General features: G+C 40.5%; 1 protein-coding gene across 1 annotated transcript; it reads right to left on the bottom strand.

Moving 5' to 3' along the window:
* Window positions 1–4,368: 4,368 nt before the first annotated feature.
* On the bottom strand, window positions 4,369–17,000 carry LOC124257643 (beta-1,3-galactosyl-O-glycosyl-glycoprotein beta-1,6-N-acetylglucosaminyltransferase-like). The gene is made up of 4 exons (XM_046691751.1): window positions 16,939–17,000; window positions 8,365–9,367; window positions 7,872–8,101; window positions 4,369–4,992 (listed from the first exon to the last, which is right to left on the bottom strand). The coding sequence occupies exons 1-4, from the start codon at window positions 16,988–16,990 to the stop codon at window positions 4,652–4,654; spliced, it is 1,626 nt and encodes a 541-aa protein (XP_046547707.1). The 5' UTR covers window positions 16,991–17,000; the 3' UTR covers window positions 4,369–4,651.
* Window positions 17,001–17,475: the final 475 nt, after the last annotated feature.

The raw sequence follows: 17,475 nt of genomic DNA, 5'->3' as shown, positions 1-17,475 counted from the left end.
TGTGCCATACTGCACAACCTATGCAAGCAGAGGAATCTTTATATACCTCCTGATGAAGACACTGATGATGAGGGCGATGAGGATGGGGACAGTGATGATGGTGAAGATAGTGTTGATGGTAGCCTTCCTCCACACCAAACTTCCACCGTTGATGGACAGCGATACAGACAGCACTTCACAAATGTTCATTTTCAGAGTATGTAGCAACATTTATTTAGAAAATGCATGAAAATCAGTACAAACATAATTTTTAAGGAGTAACTTCAATATCTCTACTATAACCATGTTACCCCTGTAGTAATTCAAACAATTTTGATATTGGAAAGCATGTACAGACATAGTTCTTGCATTTACTTATCAGATTGATCTGTCTTCATCTTTTCCAATTTAAGCATTAATAATTCTTTCTGAAGCTGAAGCACATCAATCTGCAACAATGTTTTTTTCCTGGAAAGTTCTTTGTCACTGATGTGCCCGTTCATTGTGCAGGGTAGAACTTGAGTGGAGAATGCTGCAGTAGCTGCACAGCTGGGCTGGGGTGAGGCTAGCACATCCAGGGGGGAAGCAGGCTTCAGCTTCAACGACAGCAGCTTCCTGACTTCTGAAAAGAAATATTTAACTGTATTGCATGACAAATCTTTGAGAAGAGTTTTCTGTAAATTCAGAATGTCCTTGCATGATTTCAATGTAAACTCTAAGCGTAAATATAACAATTTGAATCCAAGTGAAATTTTATGTGTAAAATGTAATAGCAACCACGTCGAAGATGAATATCATGTGTTATTTGTGTGCAAGAACTATGGAGACCTGCGAAATAAATATCTTCCAAACTTATGTACAGGGTATAAGGATCAACATTTTATGATAAATCTTTTAAATTCTAAGAATGAAGATGTTATTACCTCTGTAGTTCGTTTTCTGAAAAATGTGTTTATATAATATATATTTAATACATGATAAGTATGTACATTTTGAAAATGTGTAACTGTACTATGTGTCATTTGGCCTAAATTACTGAATAAACTGTCTGTCTGTGAAAAGAAATATTTTAAATGAATGTTTGAATGTAAAATTTAAAGTGAATATTAAAAAAGTATTGTAAACCAAAAGGAAAAATTGTTAACCTGTTTGATATGTCCATGACCTGTAAAAGGGTTGAATCGAAGCTCCCCTCAATTCCACTCATGCTGACATTGGATTGGCCAAGAACATCATAAACTGCTTCAGAAACAGCACTCGGCTTGCTTGGACCAGGCCCTCCACCTGCAAACATTTCAAAATTTTGAATGCTTATGTACTTTTTTGATGCATTTAATAACCGATATCAAATAAAAGAAATAAAAAAATTTATTAATTATTTTGCATAGATCAGTCTTTTTGTTAGGTGTAGAAAACATGTGAAATGTGATCATTCTTCTAAACACTGGTTCTATACTAGTGGCTCATGTCTATTGTATCATGGTTCATATTACTCAATTATGTAGCTATCGTGTTTGAATTTACAAGATAGTGTATAATAAAACAAACTCTGAAAATAATTACAATTAATATGTTTTATTAAAAAAATTTTACATTTATTTATGTTCTAGGAATATGCCCCTGTAGATTATGTTGTATAAATGAGAACACATCTCTCACGTAGAAATACAACATACATGTATGTACAAGTATCAAGCAATGTTTTTCAGTTCATACACTGGCCCATATATCAGTATAACTAACCTTATTTTAAAAACTTGTATTTAAACAAAATAGCTCTTTAATTCTCATATATATCTACAAGTGTGTGTTCACATGTACTATATATCTGTATCTAACTCTAACTTTGTGTATACTTGAAATAATTGAGGCTTGTATAGTGTGCATAACAATTTGAAATTGAATAATATTATCATTTTCCAAGATATCTGTGATCAAAAGACTTAGAAATGTAATTACTTACCAGTGCCACTGAGCTGTCTCTTGAAAGCAGATATTTCTTGCCTTGACTTGGACTGGATGTTGTACCATCTTTTCTCGCAGTCATCGTTTGACCTAACAACGTTAGGAAATGCAGCATTGATATTGGCTGCCACCTCCCCCCATGCCTCCTTCATTCTTGATGTTACTCCCGGTCCAAACTTGCCCTTGATGATTGACTTCCGCTCATCAACAAGTCGGACCAACAGCAATGACTGGTCAGATGTCCAATTTGGCTTGCGTTTCATCGAAACAATGTGTGAAGAATCCATCGCGCGAAGTTTTGATAGATGTCAGATTCACGTCTGCTTGTTTACATCATGTGACAGTCACGTGGTATAAAGTTTCGCCTCCAAACCGGAAGAGTGCTTTAAATTCTAAATATAGCACAGGGAATCCCCTGGTTACGACCAATGTCAGCTCTAAGAGTTACGCTCAGAGTTTCCTTTTCCTCTTAGCTAAGAGTTACGCTCAGAGTCATTATAACTACACTTTTAAGTGTAACTCTTAGCTGAGAATTTTCTTAGCGACTTAAGAGTATTCTTAAGAAATTTCTGAGAATTTTTATAAATACCGCCCCCGCCGTGATATTGCTGGAATATTGCTAAAAGCGGCGTAAAACCCAACTCACTCCACTCACTGTAAAGAGTGATAGTTATTCGCCTCTGGGTTCAGTTAAATTATTATTGTGTAAAATCATTAATAGCCAATTTTTGAAAAGTACATTAATGTAATTAAATGTTGTTTCTGGTGACAGTTCGTGTTATTCATACTAGCTGCTGAAATATTTTTAAAAGCGACGTAAAAGTAAACTCACTCACTCACTCATTGCAGCTGATTTTATGCCAGCTTTAGATAAAAGAAGAATTATCATAGAAGGTTGTGTGGCGAAAGGGATGATAACGTCTTTGAGTGGCGTGTTTAAGAAGTTGGAGATTCAGATACGGACAACTTTATGGATGAACAACATCTTTATTCAGGTGACGTCAAGCAGGTATACATAAAGTATGTACTTATCCAAAAGGGCTCATTTTAACTTTCCGATATTCCAACAGCTTCATACATTCGCGATTTTTTTTCTATTTTCTAATTGAACAATTGACTAGCACTTGCATGTGTTTCTGATGGTACCATTTAAGAACAGGATCCGCTCAACATTTCACCTTGTATCATCAGCATTTGATAGTGCTTCGTTCACACACATGTTCATGACATGACAGGAAGTGTGCAGTCGACGCTGCTTTTAGCAGAGATTTCTTATGGATGTGTAAAGGGTCGTGTCTGGTGTTGCCTGGCCCAGGTCACAAATCAGTGGAAGTTAAGCAACGTTGGTCACGGAGAGTCCTTGGATGGGTGGCCACACAAATAACGTAGTTAAGCACCCCTTGACATGTCTCACGATTGAATGAGTCCCAATCTTAACCCTTTGGATCATATTTGGGACATGATTGGGCGTCGTGTGCAACATAGGGATCCTCTTGTACAGAATTTGGCCAAATTGGAAGCTGCTTTACACGAGGAATGGCGTAGACTGCCCTTCAGAGGATCAGGAGGCTGACAGGAGTATGAGGAGGAGAGTGCTGCTGGCTGTTATACGGTCACATAGAGGTTACACTCGGTATTGACCTTGAACCGTGTAAGACGCGCAAAATGACATTTTGAATGTTCACATTCATCAAAAATTTCAACATTAAACATTATAGGGTCATACTTATATGGTTTTGCATGAAAATCAGTGTTTTTTAAAAGAGCAATTATCATCATAAAACCAGCATGGATTCCCATCATTTTGTCGTTCTTTATGAGTCAAAGGATCATACGGGTCAGAAAAACTCATGTTTTCCCATCGTGGACACCACGAATTTTTACAAAAACACAGGGGTGCTTAAATAAGTTCTTTGTGTATATGAGTTTGATTGTAACAAATAAACCCATTTTAATTGAAAAGGAGCTCCAGGAGACTTGCTTCATTTTGGGCTTTAGCACTGCAGGAGGGCTAGGCAGTAGGGGAAATAATAGGGTTATTGGGTGACCGTGTTCAGCAGCTTGTTTCCTGAGAGTTTCTAGGACTTCTGCCCTGCCCCACAACGAAGCACACATGTGGTTTCACTTAAGGCAAGTTAGTTTCTGTTCAGCAGAAAATGGGTACCCGATGGGATAAGTCATATGACTATTAACCTTCTAGCGCCCCACAGGCAGCTTGGGTTATTCGGGGTAACAGTGTCCATCATGTTGTATGGCTTAGAGCATGTCCCTGCTGCGGGGAGTTCAGCGCTAAATAAGTGGACTTATTATTATTATTATTGTTATTATCATTAAAGGTTGTATCATTAGGGTGCAGTGTCTGGGTACGGGGTGGTAGAATCCCACCACACGATAAAATAACAGAAGTAACAACAAAATGAAGGCTCGAGTCAGATGTGTATTTATTCAATGTTAAAACTACAAATAGAATGTTGGAGTCACGGTACCAAATCCCTGTATTAAGATAATCACATCTCGACTGACATCGTATTGTCAGCTGACAAAGTGAGTGTTCATTGATTTCTGTTAGATTTTTCAGGGTTGCCACTAGCAACGGATGCATGAGTGATGTTTTACGCCGCACTAGCGGTCTTGCAGCTATTCGTGGTAGACGTTCCAACCTTGCCCTCTACATGATGGTCAACGAGTAAACACTATCAGGTTACATTCATTTCATTGTAGGCGTTCTGTAAATATACTTTAAGTGGGGCATTTTTTCATAAAAGTCATAGTTCATAGTAAATGTTCCGTTATATTCCTGTATGGTTCTGTTCCTGATCCATTCATCCATGCAGTCATACGTCTGGGGCTGATAGTCGATGTGGAATTTGTTGGCAAACAGCTCTCTCCTGGAGGACAACAGTCGTAGATCCCCCACACCAAAAATGCAAATCATTCTAACGCGCTTGCCTTTACACGGCCAGTCAAATGATTTTTCTCCCCATCTTGGCCCCCAGTTCTTGAATCGGGCGATGTAAGGCTTTAGATGGTAGTCAGTACTGATGCGTCCTGGAACATACACAAAACATAACCTTATGTTGCGTTGCTATCAGCCAATCGCTTGCAGTCACCTTGCACTGGCTTCGTTCTCAAACCAAAATGGCGGCTGAGGGAAATATAAATTCGACAGATGAAAAATAAACAAACCATAATCCTGTGGTGCTTTGCTATCAGCCAATCACTTGCAATCACCTTAGAACGGAACGCTAACTTTCAGCCGTTTGCAATCACTCCAATCGCTGGCCGTGGTCGCTTCGTTCTCAAACCAAAATGGCGGCTGAGGGATATTTGTGGTTCGCAATAAGCACGTGCAGTTGTGAGGAATCGTGAGCAGGGACATTGCCCATATAAGGCCGTGTTGGTTTTAGACAGTCATTGGCATTTTTAGCTAAATGAAATAATATCGTTATGAATATCGTACATCGAAACATTGGACATTGGGCGTCGGGGGGCTGGGGAATCTCAATATGCCGAGGCACGTCACCTCAGTGTTCATCAGTGTGCCATCAGTCGTTTATGGGGCCGATATCAGTGTCTGGTTTGAGGAGTGTGTCGGCGCAAATCATTCGTAACTGTTTACAAGAAGCTGGACTTGGAGCCAGAGGACCCTATTTTTGCCCTGTGCTGCAACGGCTAAATCGACGTGGACGGGTCCAGTGGTGCAACAACGTTCTATTCAGGAATCTACAACACTGGCGACGTGTATGGTTCAGTCACGACTCACGCTTTCTGCGTCAGTGCCGTGACGGAAGAGTACGTGTCTATCGACGTCGAAACGAACGCTTTGCCCAGAATTGTGTCGCCCAGCTTGGCCGATATGGTGGTGCGTGTGTCATGATGTGGGGAGCCATATCCTACACGCATAAATCTAACTTAAATCTAATCTCGCCTTCAGGGCCCCGTTCCTCAAAGCGATCGTAGCGTTACGACAGTCGTAAGTCTATGTTAAAGTATGGGAGTTACGACTGTCATAATTCTATGTTAAAGTATGGGAGTTACGACAGTCGTAAGTCTATGTTAAAGTATGGGAGTTACGACAGTCGTAAGTCTATGTTAAAGTATGGGAGTTACGACTGTCGTAGAGCTACGATCGCTTTGAGGAACGGGGCCCAGGGCAATTTAACTGCAATTCGGTACAAAGGCGAATTCTTAAGGATTCACATGGTCCTGATCATTGACCGCCAGAGAGAGTTGTTACAGCAAGATAATTCCAGTCCTCACACTGCACATGCCACTATTCGGTATTTTCAGAATCAGAACATTACAATGCCTTCCAAAACGCCCGACCTCAACCCCATCGAGCTTTTGTGGGATGACCTCGATCGACGTGAACGTCAACCGGCGGTCCTGACGTTACATCAACTGTCGCAGGCATTGCAAGAGGAATGGGCCAGAATTCCACACGATCGAATTCAAAGATTTATTCAGTCCATGCCGAGACTGTGCAGAGCAGTTTTGCGGCTCATGGAGGCTAGGCCAGATACTGAAGGCAACACCCAACTGGGAACGGACGCCTTCACGTATTGAACTTGTTATACTATCCATGTTAACAGACGTTTGATCTTTTATACTTTTACACTGCCTATGTTGCTGCAACTGATCCAGACTTACAAATGTTATCTCACTTTAAAGTTAACAGACTAACTTCGTGAAAATACATATATGCGGGGTTTTGTAAGAGTATAGCTGTTGTAAGTCCGGGATAAGCGATTACTTTCCTAACTCTAAGCGATTCACGCACCCTTTGTTTGGTTACAAACTGGTTACTTCAGAGATTATACTCTTTAAAAACAGTGGGGGAACCTGAACTTTCAATTTGGATTGGAAGTATAAGCGTTAACAAACTTTTCAAAAACAGGCATCTTATGAATGCACCACCCTTTCTCTTTATCACCACCCCTAAACACAACGCTTGGAATGCACGTGCAGAACGCAATAGCCCTATATACGTGCATGGGGTGTCATTCTTGATTTTGACGTTTTTCAAGATCGATAAATCACTGTAGACCATTAATTTTGACAACTATCTTGCATCGCTCTGTTGTTAGTGTTTGTTTCTAACCGGTTTTTAAAAAAAATGAAAATCGTACACATGCAAATTTCACGTCATAGACCAATCCTCTTTCAAGGGCGATTACTGTACAAACAACTGTGGTCATGAGGTAGTGCAAGTGGTGAGGCACGCTCCAAAGATTCATTATTATCATTGATTGACTTCGATATATCTTCCATTTTTTTCAATAGTAAATTAAAAACGAAGTTCCCCTACTTTTGTTTAAGAGCATGTATTTCATGGCTAGTGTGAGACAATTGTCCGAGCTGGATGTTCACAACTTTGGTAATTCCCACGAGCACGGTAGTAATACGGACAAGTGAAGGAGCACAAGGAATCCTCGACCAGCAGATCCTAGCATAACAAAGGGGTACAGCTCGAAAGCCACGTTAAACATTTCGTATACATCGAAATCTACTGATTTGAAAACAACGCTTCAAAGACTTGGAATTGTAAGTGTTATTTGCCAGTGGTACTTATTGTGTAACAATGATCCAAGTTAGTAAGTTTAGTTTGAGGTCGCTTTTAGCAACATTCCAGCAATATCACGGCGAGGGACACCAGAACAGGATTCACTCATTGTACCCATTGTGGGGAATTGAACCCATAGCCTAATTGCGTGACATTGCTGGAATATTGCTAAAAGGGGCGTAAAATCAAACTCACTTACTGATATGTCCAGGACATGCCTAGGTTCAAAATATATTGTTTGGAGTCTAGTTTCAGAGGAAAAGAAAATATGTCTGGAAACGCTGGCTGACAAAATCATTCTGTCTCACCAGCCCCAAGCCCCCAACCAATACTAAATATAATGAATCTCCATCCACTCACTCACCTGTGGACGAGCCGGGAACACGAAGCTTCGGGTTATTGTTCAAAGTACCAAAGAAGGTTTCATCTGGAACTTTGGTCTGCTTTAGCCATTCAGTAAAATTTTGAGCTATGGGGTCGTTTATGGCATAATCCACAAATCCTCTGGAAACAACAACGTGCACGTTTCCCTTATAAGGAATGATTCCATGCGGCGTAGGAAACGCTTTCGTCCATCGTCTGCGTATCCACCTGCTACGATAACGAAAGGCAAATCATTAGTCCCTCGTATATTCTACAGTGTGCATTTTGTCTTTGGCACCCCTTTGGCTGTTACGAAAATGGGATTCAAATTTCAGAACTGAAACTTATATTTCCAATTTAAATACGATACAATGTCGTACCACGTCTAACCTCTGTTAGTACCAAAGGTGCATGCAAAGATGCAAGCAGGCACCTGGTAACAGTCTTGTCTGAGAACTAAACTCACAGCTTCTCTCTCTCTCTCACTCACTCACCTTTGTGTGTTCGCGTCAACACTGTTCGCCCCATTCATGATCTTCAGTATCCGAACAATCTCTAAATTGGTCTTGAGAGGAAACTCTTGACCTGTCAAATTTATGAAATATTTCCACCCAGGGTACTTTAGCAGATCTCTCATGCATACTAACTCGGCTTCCAAAACGCTAAAGCGTCCCCATGTAACATCAACTTGCTTGGATGAAAAAAACACATTTGGGAAACACTTAACAATGCTTATCATTTGGTTTTTCACTTTGAGAGCTGTTTTGAAGTCCATGTGGATGCAGTAGAAGTTTGATGGTCTGTAAATGGTTCTGAGAAGCCTCTCCACCTGCTCCACGTCCTTGTACATGAGTATACTTATAGCGAGAGGGAACTCATTCTCCTCTGGGGCCGAATTTGTTATGTAGCCTCTGTTTCGTATAAAATCTGTACAATTTCTAGCCGCCCATACGTAGTCGTTCTTTGATGAATGGGGATGTAGGCGAGAATATCTGATTGATGCTGCTATTGCGGCTCCATCTCCTGCAAATAAACCACTACAAGAAGGCTTTGAAAGTTTCAACGTTTTGGTAACACTTGTGCCATGTTTTTCTTTTATGGATAGTGATGAAATATTTCCCATCTTTCCTTTTGGCTCTTTGGAATGGTGTGCTTCATTTACGGGATATGAAACATTTTTTTGCAGTTCTTGTTTCTCAGAATGAAGCTCTGATGCTGATTTATCAGTAGAATTGGAATCAGTATCTATCTTCGTACGCGTGATGTTTCTGTTCGGTAGTATACTTCTTTTTAATTTTTCCCAGTTAGTTATATTAATTTGAAGGGTGTAATTCCTGTCGGAGATGCTATCCACAACCGACTCTGTAACTCGCATGAGGATGGTATTCTTTTGGTGCACAATATACATCTCCAGAGACAGGAACCCAATGCAGAGGACCACGCCCATCAGGAAACAGAGCTTCCCCTTATTGATGAGACCAGTAGAGACCATCGGATCTGGAATGTCATGTGAAGGATATTTCACAACAGAATGAAAACAAACCTCTTCAACTGACTACAAAGACACATTTAGGACACATTGACTGGAATAACACAGGGAAATACCCCTGACTACACTGACACATTTAGGACACATTGACTTGAATAACACAGGGAAATACCCCCGACTACAATGACACATTTAGGACACATTGACTGGAATAACACAGGGAAATACCCCCGACTACAATGACACATTTAGGGCACATTGACTGGAATAACACAGGGAAATACCCCTGACTACAATGACACATTTAGGACACATTGACTGGAATAACACAGGGAAATACCCCCGACTACACTGACACATTTAGGACACATTGACTGGAATAACACAGGGAAATACCCCCGACTACAATGACACATTTAGGACACATTGACTGGAATAACACAGGGAAATACCCCCGACTACAATGACACATTTAGGGCACATTGACTGGAATAACACAGGGAAATACCCCTGACTACACTGACACATTTAGGACACACTGACTTGAATAACACAGGGAAATACCCCTGACTACACTGACACATTTAGGACACATTGATTGGAATAACACAGGGAAATACCCCTGACTACACTGACACATTTAGGACACATTGACTGGAATAACACAAGGAAATACCCCTGACTACACTGACACATTTAGGACACATTGACTGGAATAACACAGGGGAATACAGGATATATGTCAGGAAATACACATCACTACAGAGATATATGTTAGGACACACACATCACTACAGAGATATATGTCAGGAAATACATACACTACAGAGATATATGTCAGGAAATATACATCACTACAGAGATATATGTCAGGACACACACATCACTACAGAGATATATGTCAAGAAATACACAACTGCTGGTGGTGCGTGGTCCTGTGCTTAAAGCTCAGGTCACAAATCGGTGAAGTTAAGCAGCGTCGAGCTCGGAGAGTCCTTGGATGGGTGACCGTGTTTGGCAGCTTGACTCCTGAGAGTTTCTAGGACTTGAGTCCTGCCCCACAACGAAGCACATGTGACACATGTGGTCTCACCTTAGGCAAGTGAGTTTGTTCAAAATTGTCTCTGTTCACCCAGCAGGAAAATGGGTACCCGGTGGAAAAAAAGTCATATGACTATAACCTTCTAGCGCCTAACAGGCAGCTTAGGTTATCCGGGGTAATAATGGCCTTGATTGTTAGCGCTATGAGCATACCTAGTGTGGAGTTTGGCGCTATATAAATGGACACATTATTATTATTATATATGTCAGGAAATACACATCACTACAGAGATATATGTTAGGAAATACACATCACTACAGAGATATATGTTAGGAAATACACATCACTACAGAGATATATGTTAGGACACACACATCACTATAGAGATATATGTTAGGAAATACACATCACTACAGAGATATATGTCAGGAAATACACATCACTACAGAGATATATGTCAGGAAATACACATCACTACAGAGATATATGTCAGGAAATGCACATCACTACAGAGATATATGTCAGGAAATACACATCACTACAGAGATATATGTCAGGAAATACACATCACTATAGAGATATATGTCAGGAAATACACATCACTACAGAGATAGATGTCAGGAAATACACATCACTACAGAGATATATGTTAGGACACACACATAACAGGTTTGCTGAACCAATATTTCAACTTTGGTGAGCACCGTGGAAAAACAATCCAAACGGCAAGTGTCAGAATCTGACTCTGAATTGGATTCTCATTGTTACCATTATTTTGTTCTGAAAGATTTACTTTGCCTCGCTTTCTTGTCCTAGAACCGAAAGGTGAGCGCACCCTCACTTCCTGACTAAATCCGGTGAGCTGAAAAGTGTGACCAAATTACGGTCTGGAGGTTTTTGTCAGGAAATTCCAAGCAATTAATCTAATTACTTTAAAAGTATTAGCCGACATTCCAATCATCTGTTCTGCACACAAGACCGTTAACTTCTCAGAAGGTCTTACCTGCGATAGACACCAAAGTATAGCTGATGTATCAATTACAGATATCTTTGTCAAGCTGTCATCTTTACCAAACGATTTATGTATGGTAAAAGTGACCTTGTGTATCTTTTGACTTTCGAAAACCCAATACTGCCGAGTTTTATCAAGGTTGGAACTTTTTCAATGGCAATGTACCTTTAACTGACTGTCCCGTTTAGACATATGAGGTCACTGTACAGAAACGTAAACGTGAGAGAGAATCAGCTACTCCTGAAAACAAGCTAGATTAATTGCACGTGAGAATCCCACATGCTTCTGCAGTTAAAAAGGTGACTGCATCAATTTTCTGTCAGACTGACCTAACTTGGGTATCATCGGAACACCCCAAATCCCTTTCTGAAATAATAAGCAATTAGTTGAAAAACAGCTCCAGATCCAAATCAACCAAAGGAACATCATCTTCTACAAAAACAGAGTGAAATCAAATCTCAAGTCAAAATCTACTAAAGAGGATACAACGAAAAAACAAATTTAATCTGACGCATTGCCAAAGGCATTCAAAAACCCATAATTGATATGGATTGTTTGAATATATGGATACAGAAGTATCCGTCCGTGTGACCACCAGTGGCCACACCAGTGGTCACTCACCAAAAAGATGGTAGAGCAGTATTTCATGTAACTCTTCCTTGGATGAGTAACACATTAATCCAAAGGTATTGTCGAGGTTTATTGGGTTAACATTAACGTTATTCAACATCTAGGACATAAATATAACCAAATACCTTTCATCGTTCAAGAAACATACTTGACAGATAATGATATACTGACTTGTCGCCAATATTGTATGTACCATTATGCCAAAACTGTTAACCGTAAAGCATCTGGTGGCACAGCATTGTTTTTAAGCGAGGAACAGTACAGTCCTGTTTTGTTAAACACTACCCTTCAGGCAGTATTTTAATGATCACAAACCACTGTGGGGTTCAACAATTCACAATGACAAAGGTAAAGATTAGAGGAAGTATGAAATATGATCAGAAGAATACATGGTAAAGGACCAACAACCACTACCACTTTAGTCTTGATCTAAATCGTCAACATAAAGTGGTGATTCGAAGGTGCCGCATTGAACACTCTCATTATACTCATTTATGTTTATGGAAGGGAGAGGACCCCCTCAGTGTATTCTATGTCACAGTTCTTTGACTGTCAAATATCTTTTGTTGGAATGTGTTGAATGTCGCTTATTCGCCAACGATTTGTTACTGTTCAAACTAACCTACCGGGCTTCAGTTGACCCAAAAATTGAAACAAAGATGTTTGTGAGATTTATGATAACTATTTTACAAACAGAAATCATTTTCGAATAACAGAAATCATTTTCCAATAATTGGACTGAAAATTCATTGTAATGCTGCTCTTGCATTTGCCGTAATTCATTTAGAAAGAGTCAAGGGTCAAAATTCAAAATTACACAAATCAGAGTTCATTTAAAAAGTGCATAAAGAGTCACATATTGAGATAGGAGTCATGGGGCACGTCATCACTAGCGAGTGTGACCTCCCTGTTAATCCATATACGCCAACACACGTCTCCTCGTTGATGATGTCAGCAGGAATTCAGTTCCCCAAGTCCAAGAGAGTCTGTTTAAGTTCCTGTCACTTCGCTGGAGGTGGTACACGCTGTGTCAGCTGACGATCAAAATGATCCCAGAGATGTTCAATGGGGTTCATGTCTGGAGAACGCGTTGGCCAAGGCAATACGGTGCGATAACGTTGTGAAGGTTTTCTCGAACAATTCTCGCGGTGTGAGGCCTTGCTCTTGGCTGTTGTCGAAAGGACACCACACTTCATCCCTGTATCACAGCGCATTCAGATTTCCTCGGATGATAACCAGTCTTCGTGTTCCCTGGCCACAAATACTGTCCCATACCATGACGCCTCCTCCATCGAACGGATGAACAGTTACTTCAGTTTAGCGCCAGTCGCTCTCTTCTACGTCAAAAAACACGATCTTTGCCATCGTTTCTGAACAGACTGACCCGACTTTCATCTGTGAAGAGCATAGAGTTCGTGCCCATTACAGTCTGCGGTTACGATATGGTCACGGCTATTCCACTGAAGGTACGGTAGGCTCGTATACCAGCCATACAAAGTCGTCGGCCTGTATCTAGTGCTGTCGTCGTAACGAATCTGTTCCGGTGGTGCATCTGCCGGATGTAACGGTCTTCGGCCGATGTCTCGACTCTTGATCTTCCCAATCTTGGGTGGTCTTGGGTCTGGCCTGTTTGCTGGTAGTGGTTTATCAATTTGCTGCTGGTGGCCTGGCTGCAGTTGAAGGTTCTTGCCAGTTGACGTTGTGAAAGCCCCATATTGGCCATACCGATCGCCCTGTCTCGTTGCACTTGCGTAAGTCTTGGCATATTCCTGGTGGATTTTTGGTTACTGCTGGTTAGCTCTGTCCAACCTCGCTATTTATGCTTCAATCATGCAAGTGCATTTGGGCCAATGTCCCACAATTACGTTTTTCACGTTTTGAAAATTGCACGATTCGGACGAAGTTTTCAAACAGTGTTATAGGGACCATATTCCGTTTTGGCGAATGCAATTACTTTAAACGTGATAACTTTCTTTTACACGGTAATTTATTTTATTCCGTTTCTAATCATTGTATTTTAGCATATTTGAAGGAAATTAAATTAGATGATAATATGTAGATTTTAAATTCTAAAGGTTCGTTTTTACTGTTCTATTAATTGTGATTATGGACTGAAGCTGTAGTGATCTTAGTCATCACTTTTATTGTATTTCTGGCCGCGGATACCTGCAAAATTGTTGATGCGACATTAAGCAACATTTATTTACTCACTCACTCATGTACTCGTGTATTGGGAAATACACACTGGCTACTCGTGTATTGGGAAATACACACTGGCTACTCGTGTATTGGGAAATACACACTGGCTACTCGTGTATTGGGAAATACACACTCACTACTCGTGTATTGGGAAATACACACTTGCTACTCGTGTATTGGGAAATATACACTGACTACTCGTGTACTGGGAACCACACACTGACTACTCGTGTATTGGGAAATACACACTGACTACTCGTGTATTGGGAAATACACACTGACTACTCGTGTACTGGGAAATACACACTGACTACTCGTGTACTGGGAAATACACACTGACTACTCGTGTATTGGGAAATACACACTGACTACTCGTGTATTGGGAAATACACACTGACTACTCGTGTATTGGGAAATACACACTGACTACTCGTGTATTGGGAAATACACACTGACTACTCGTGTATTGGGAAATACACACTGACTACTCGTGTATGGGAAATACACACTGGAAATACACACTGACTACTCGTGTATTGGGAAATACACACTGACTACTCGTGTATTGGGGAAATACACACTGGCTACTCGTGTATTGGGAAATACACACTGGCTACTCGTGTATTGGGAAATACACACTGACTACTCGTGTATTGGGAAAATACACTGACTACTCGTGTATTGGGAAAATACACTGACTACTCGTGTATTGTGAAACACATTGTGGATTGGGAATACACACTGACTACTCGTGTATTGGGAAATACACACTGACTACTCGTGTATTGGGAAATACACACTGACTACTCGTGTATTGGGAAATACACACTGACTACTCGTGTACTGGGACACTGACTACACACTGACTACTCGTGTATTGGGAAATACACACTGACTACTCGTGTATTGGAAACACTGACTACTCGTGTACTGGGAAATACACACTGACTACTCGTGTATTGGGAAATACACACTTGCTACTCGTGTATTGGGAAACTGACTACTCGTGTATTGGGAAATACACACTTGCTACTGGGAAATACACACTGACTACTCGTGTATTGGGAAATACACACTGACCACTCGTGTATTGGGAAATACACACTGACTACTCGTGTATTTGCTACTCGTGTACTGGGAACACACACTGACTACTCGTATTGGGAAATACACACTGACTACTCGTGTATTGGAAACACACAATGTATTGGGAACACTGGGAAACACACACTGACTACACACACTGACTACTCGTGTATTGGGAAACACACTGACGTGTACTACACACTGTACTCGTGTAAATACACACTGACTACTCGTGTATTGGGAAAACACACTGACTACTCGTGTATTGGGAAATACACACTGACTACTCGTGTATTGGGGACACTGACTACTCGTGTATTGGGAAATACACACTGACTACTCGTGTATTGGGAAATACACACTGACTACTCGTGTATTGGGAAATACACACACTTGACTACGTGTGTTGGGAAATACACACTGACTACTCGTGTATTGGGAAATATACACTGACTACTCACTGACTACTCGACTACTCGTGTGGGAAATACACACTGACTACTCGTGTATTGGAAAACATATACACTGACTACTCGTGTATTGGGAAATACACACTGACTACTCGTGTATTGGGAAATACACACTGACTACTCACGTATTGGGAAATACACACTGACTACTCGTGTATTGGGAAATATACACTGACTACTCGTGTATTGGGAAATACACACTGACTACTCGTGTATTGGGAAATACACACTGACTACTCGTGTATTGGGAAATACACACTGACTACTCGTGTATTGGGAAATACACACTGACTACACACTGACTACTCGTGTATTGGGAAATACACACTGACTGGGAACTCACTGACTACTCGTGTATTGGGAAATATACACTGACTACTCACATATTGGGAAATACACACTGACTACTCGTGTATTGGGGAAACCACAGTCACTACTCGTGTAAAGGGAAGTATATGGGTATTTATATAGCGCTATAGAAAGTCCTTAAAAAATGGAAAAAGTACACACTCACTACACATGGACAGGAAAACACGTTTTTAACTCAATCAGGAATTGATCTCGTGACGAAAACTAGTTCGTAATATATGTATATCTACGAACAGTGTCAATTTTAAATTTAAAAAGAAACAATTTTTAGGATCTAAGGATATTTTGAAACGCCATGTTTCCCATGGCAACGTTTTAGGTATTTTGGGGTTAATAAACATAATTTAATTTAATAACATAATATTGGGTTCGACTTATCTCTTGGCCGACATACCTCTGCACGGTCCCTCCTTCAAATACCCCTTTCAAACAATGGTTTGAATGTTTCAGTAATATTTTCTTGAAATGACCCGTCTCGACTTCACTGCAAGAGGCATCCCCGTATGCGGACCACCATTTCAAAGTGACTATCAACAGAATGTGTCGTGAAAAATACTGCTGTTGTTGGTATCCTTCATTCAGGGAAAATACTTAGTTTCGAAACAGTGCAGGAACTGTGTATATATCCTGTTCCCAACACAAATCTAAATTCTCCCCTCAAACCCAAACCCATAGTGGCCTGTTCCAACTAGAAAATAATTGGTCGTTTCCGCGAGTTTAACGTGTAGGTCATCGATGGTCATTAATGGTCAGCATTCTAAACAGACTTACCAAACCAAGTCTCTCTTTTCTCAAACGTCACACTCCGTTCGAACCTCATCATGTTCCGACGCTGTGTGGTACATTACTTGTCTGATCGATGGGGACGTAGGGTTGTTGATGCAGCTGTTGAATGGGATTGCAGAAAGATTGCTATATCACTGAATAGGTGTTACCATGATACCGCCATGTGGATAGATGAGCCACTTAGTGTAAACATCTCTTACAATGGCCGTGGAGCATACAGCCATGGACATTACTGGTAATTAGCATCATTAAACACCAACATTTATCAAGTGTGAAGTAACGGTGTATAAACGATGATATATATCCCTGTAAGCAATGTACGATCAGGATAAGCAGTTATTACTGAAATGATTAGGTTGTAGTGTATGATATTTGTTAGTTACTACAAAGTCAGTAACAAGCACTTTAAGATGGAGCACTTATTATTTAACATTCTCAAAGTAATTTAGTTTCATTTCGAATGTTAGCTAATTGCTGTGGAGTGTGCAATGTGTGGGTGGTAGATGATTAGGATGTAAATAA

This window comes from Haliotis rubra, unplaced genomic scaffold, assembly GCF_003918875.1.
Source record: "Haliotis rubra isolate DU_JTF1 unplaced genomic scaffold, ASM391887v1 Scf67, whole genome shotgun sequence".
NCBI lineage: Eukaryota > Metazoa > Mollusca > Gastropoda > Lepetellida > Haliotidae > Haliotis > Haliotis rubra.
Note: the sequence above shows the minus strand (reverse complement) of the source record. Positions and strands in the feature narration are given on the sequence as shown.

Coding starts and splice junctions, on each gene's coding strand:
- LOC124257643 (XM_046691751.1), bottom strand. CDS start 16,990: ATGATGAGGTTCGAACGGAGTGTGACGTTTGAGAAAAGAGAGACTTGG. Junction 8,102..8,364: donor GTTGACGCGAACACACAAAG/GTGAGTGAGTGA, acceptor TCGTTATCGTAG/CAGGTGGATACGCAGACGAT. Junction 4,993..7,871: donor TGTTCCCGGCTCGTCCACAG/GTGAGTGAGTGG, acceptor TGTATGTTCCAG/GACGCATCAGTACTGACTAC.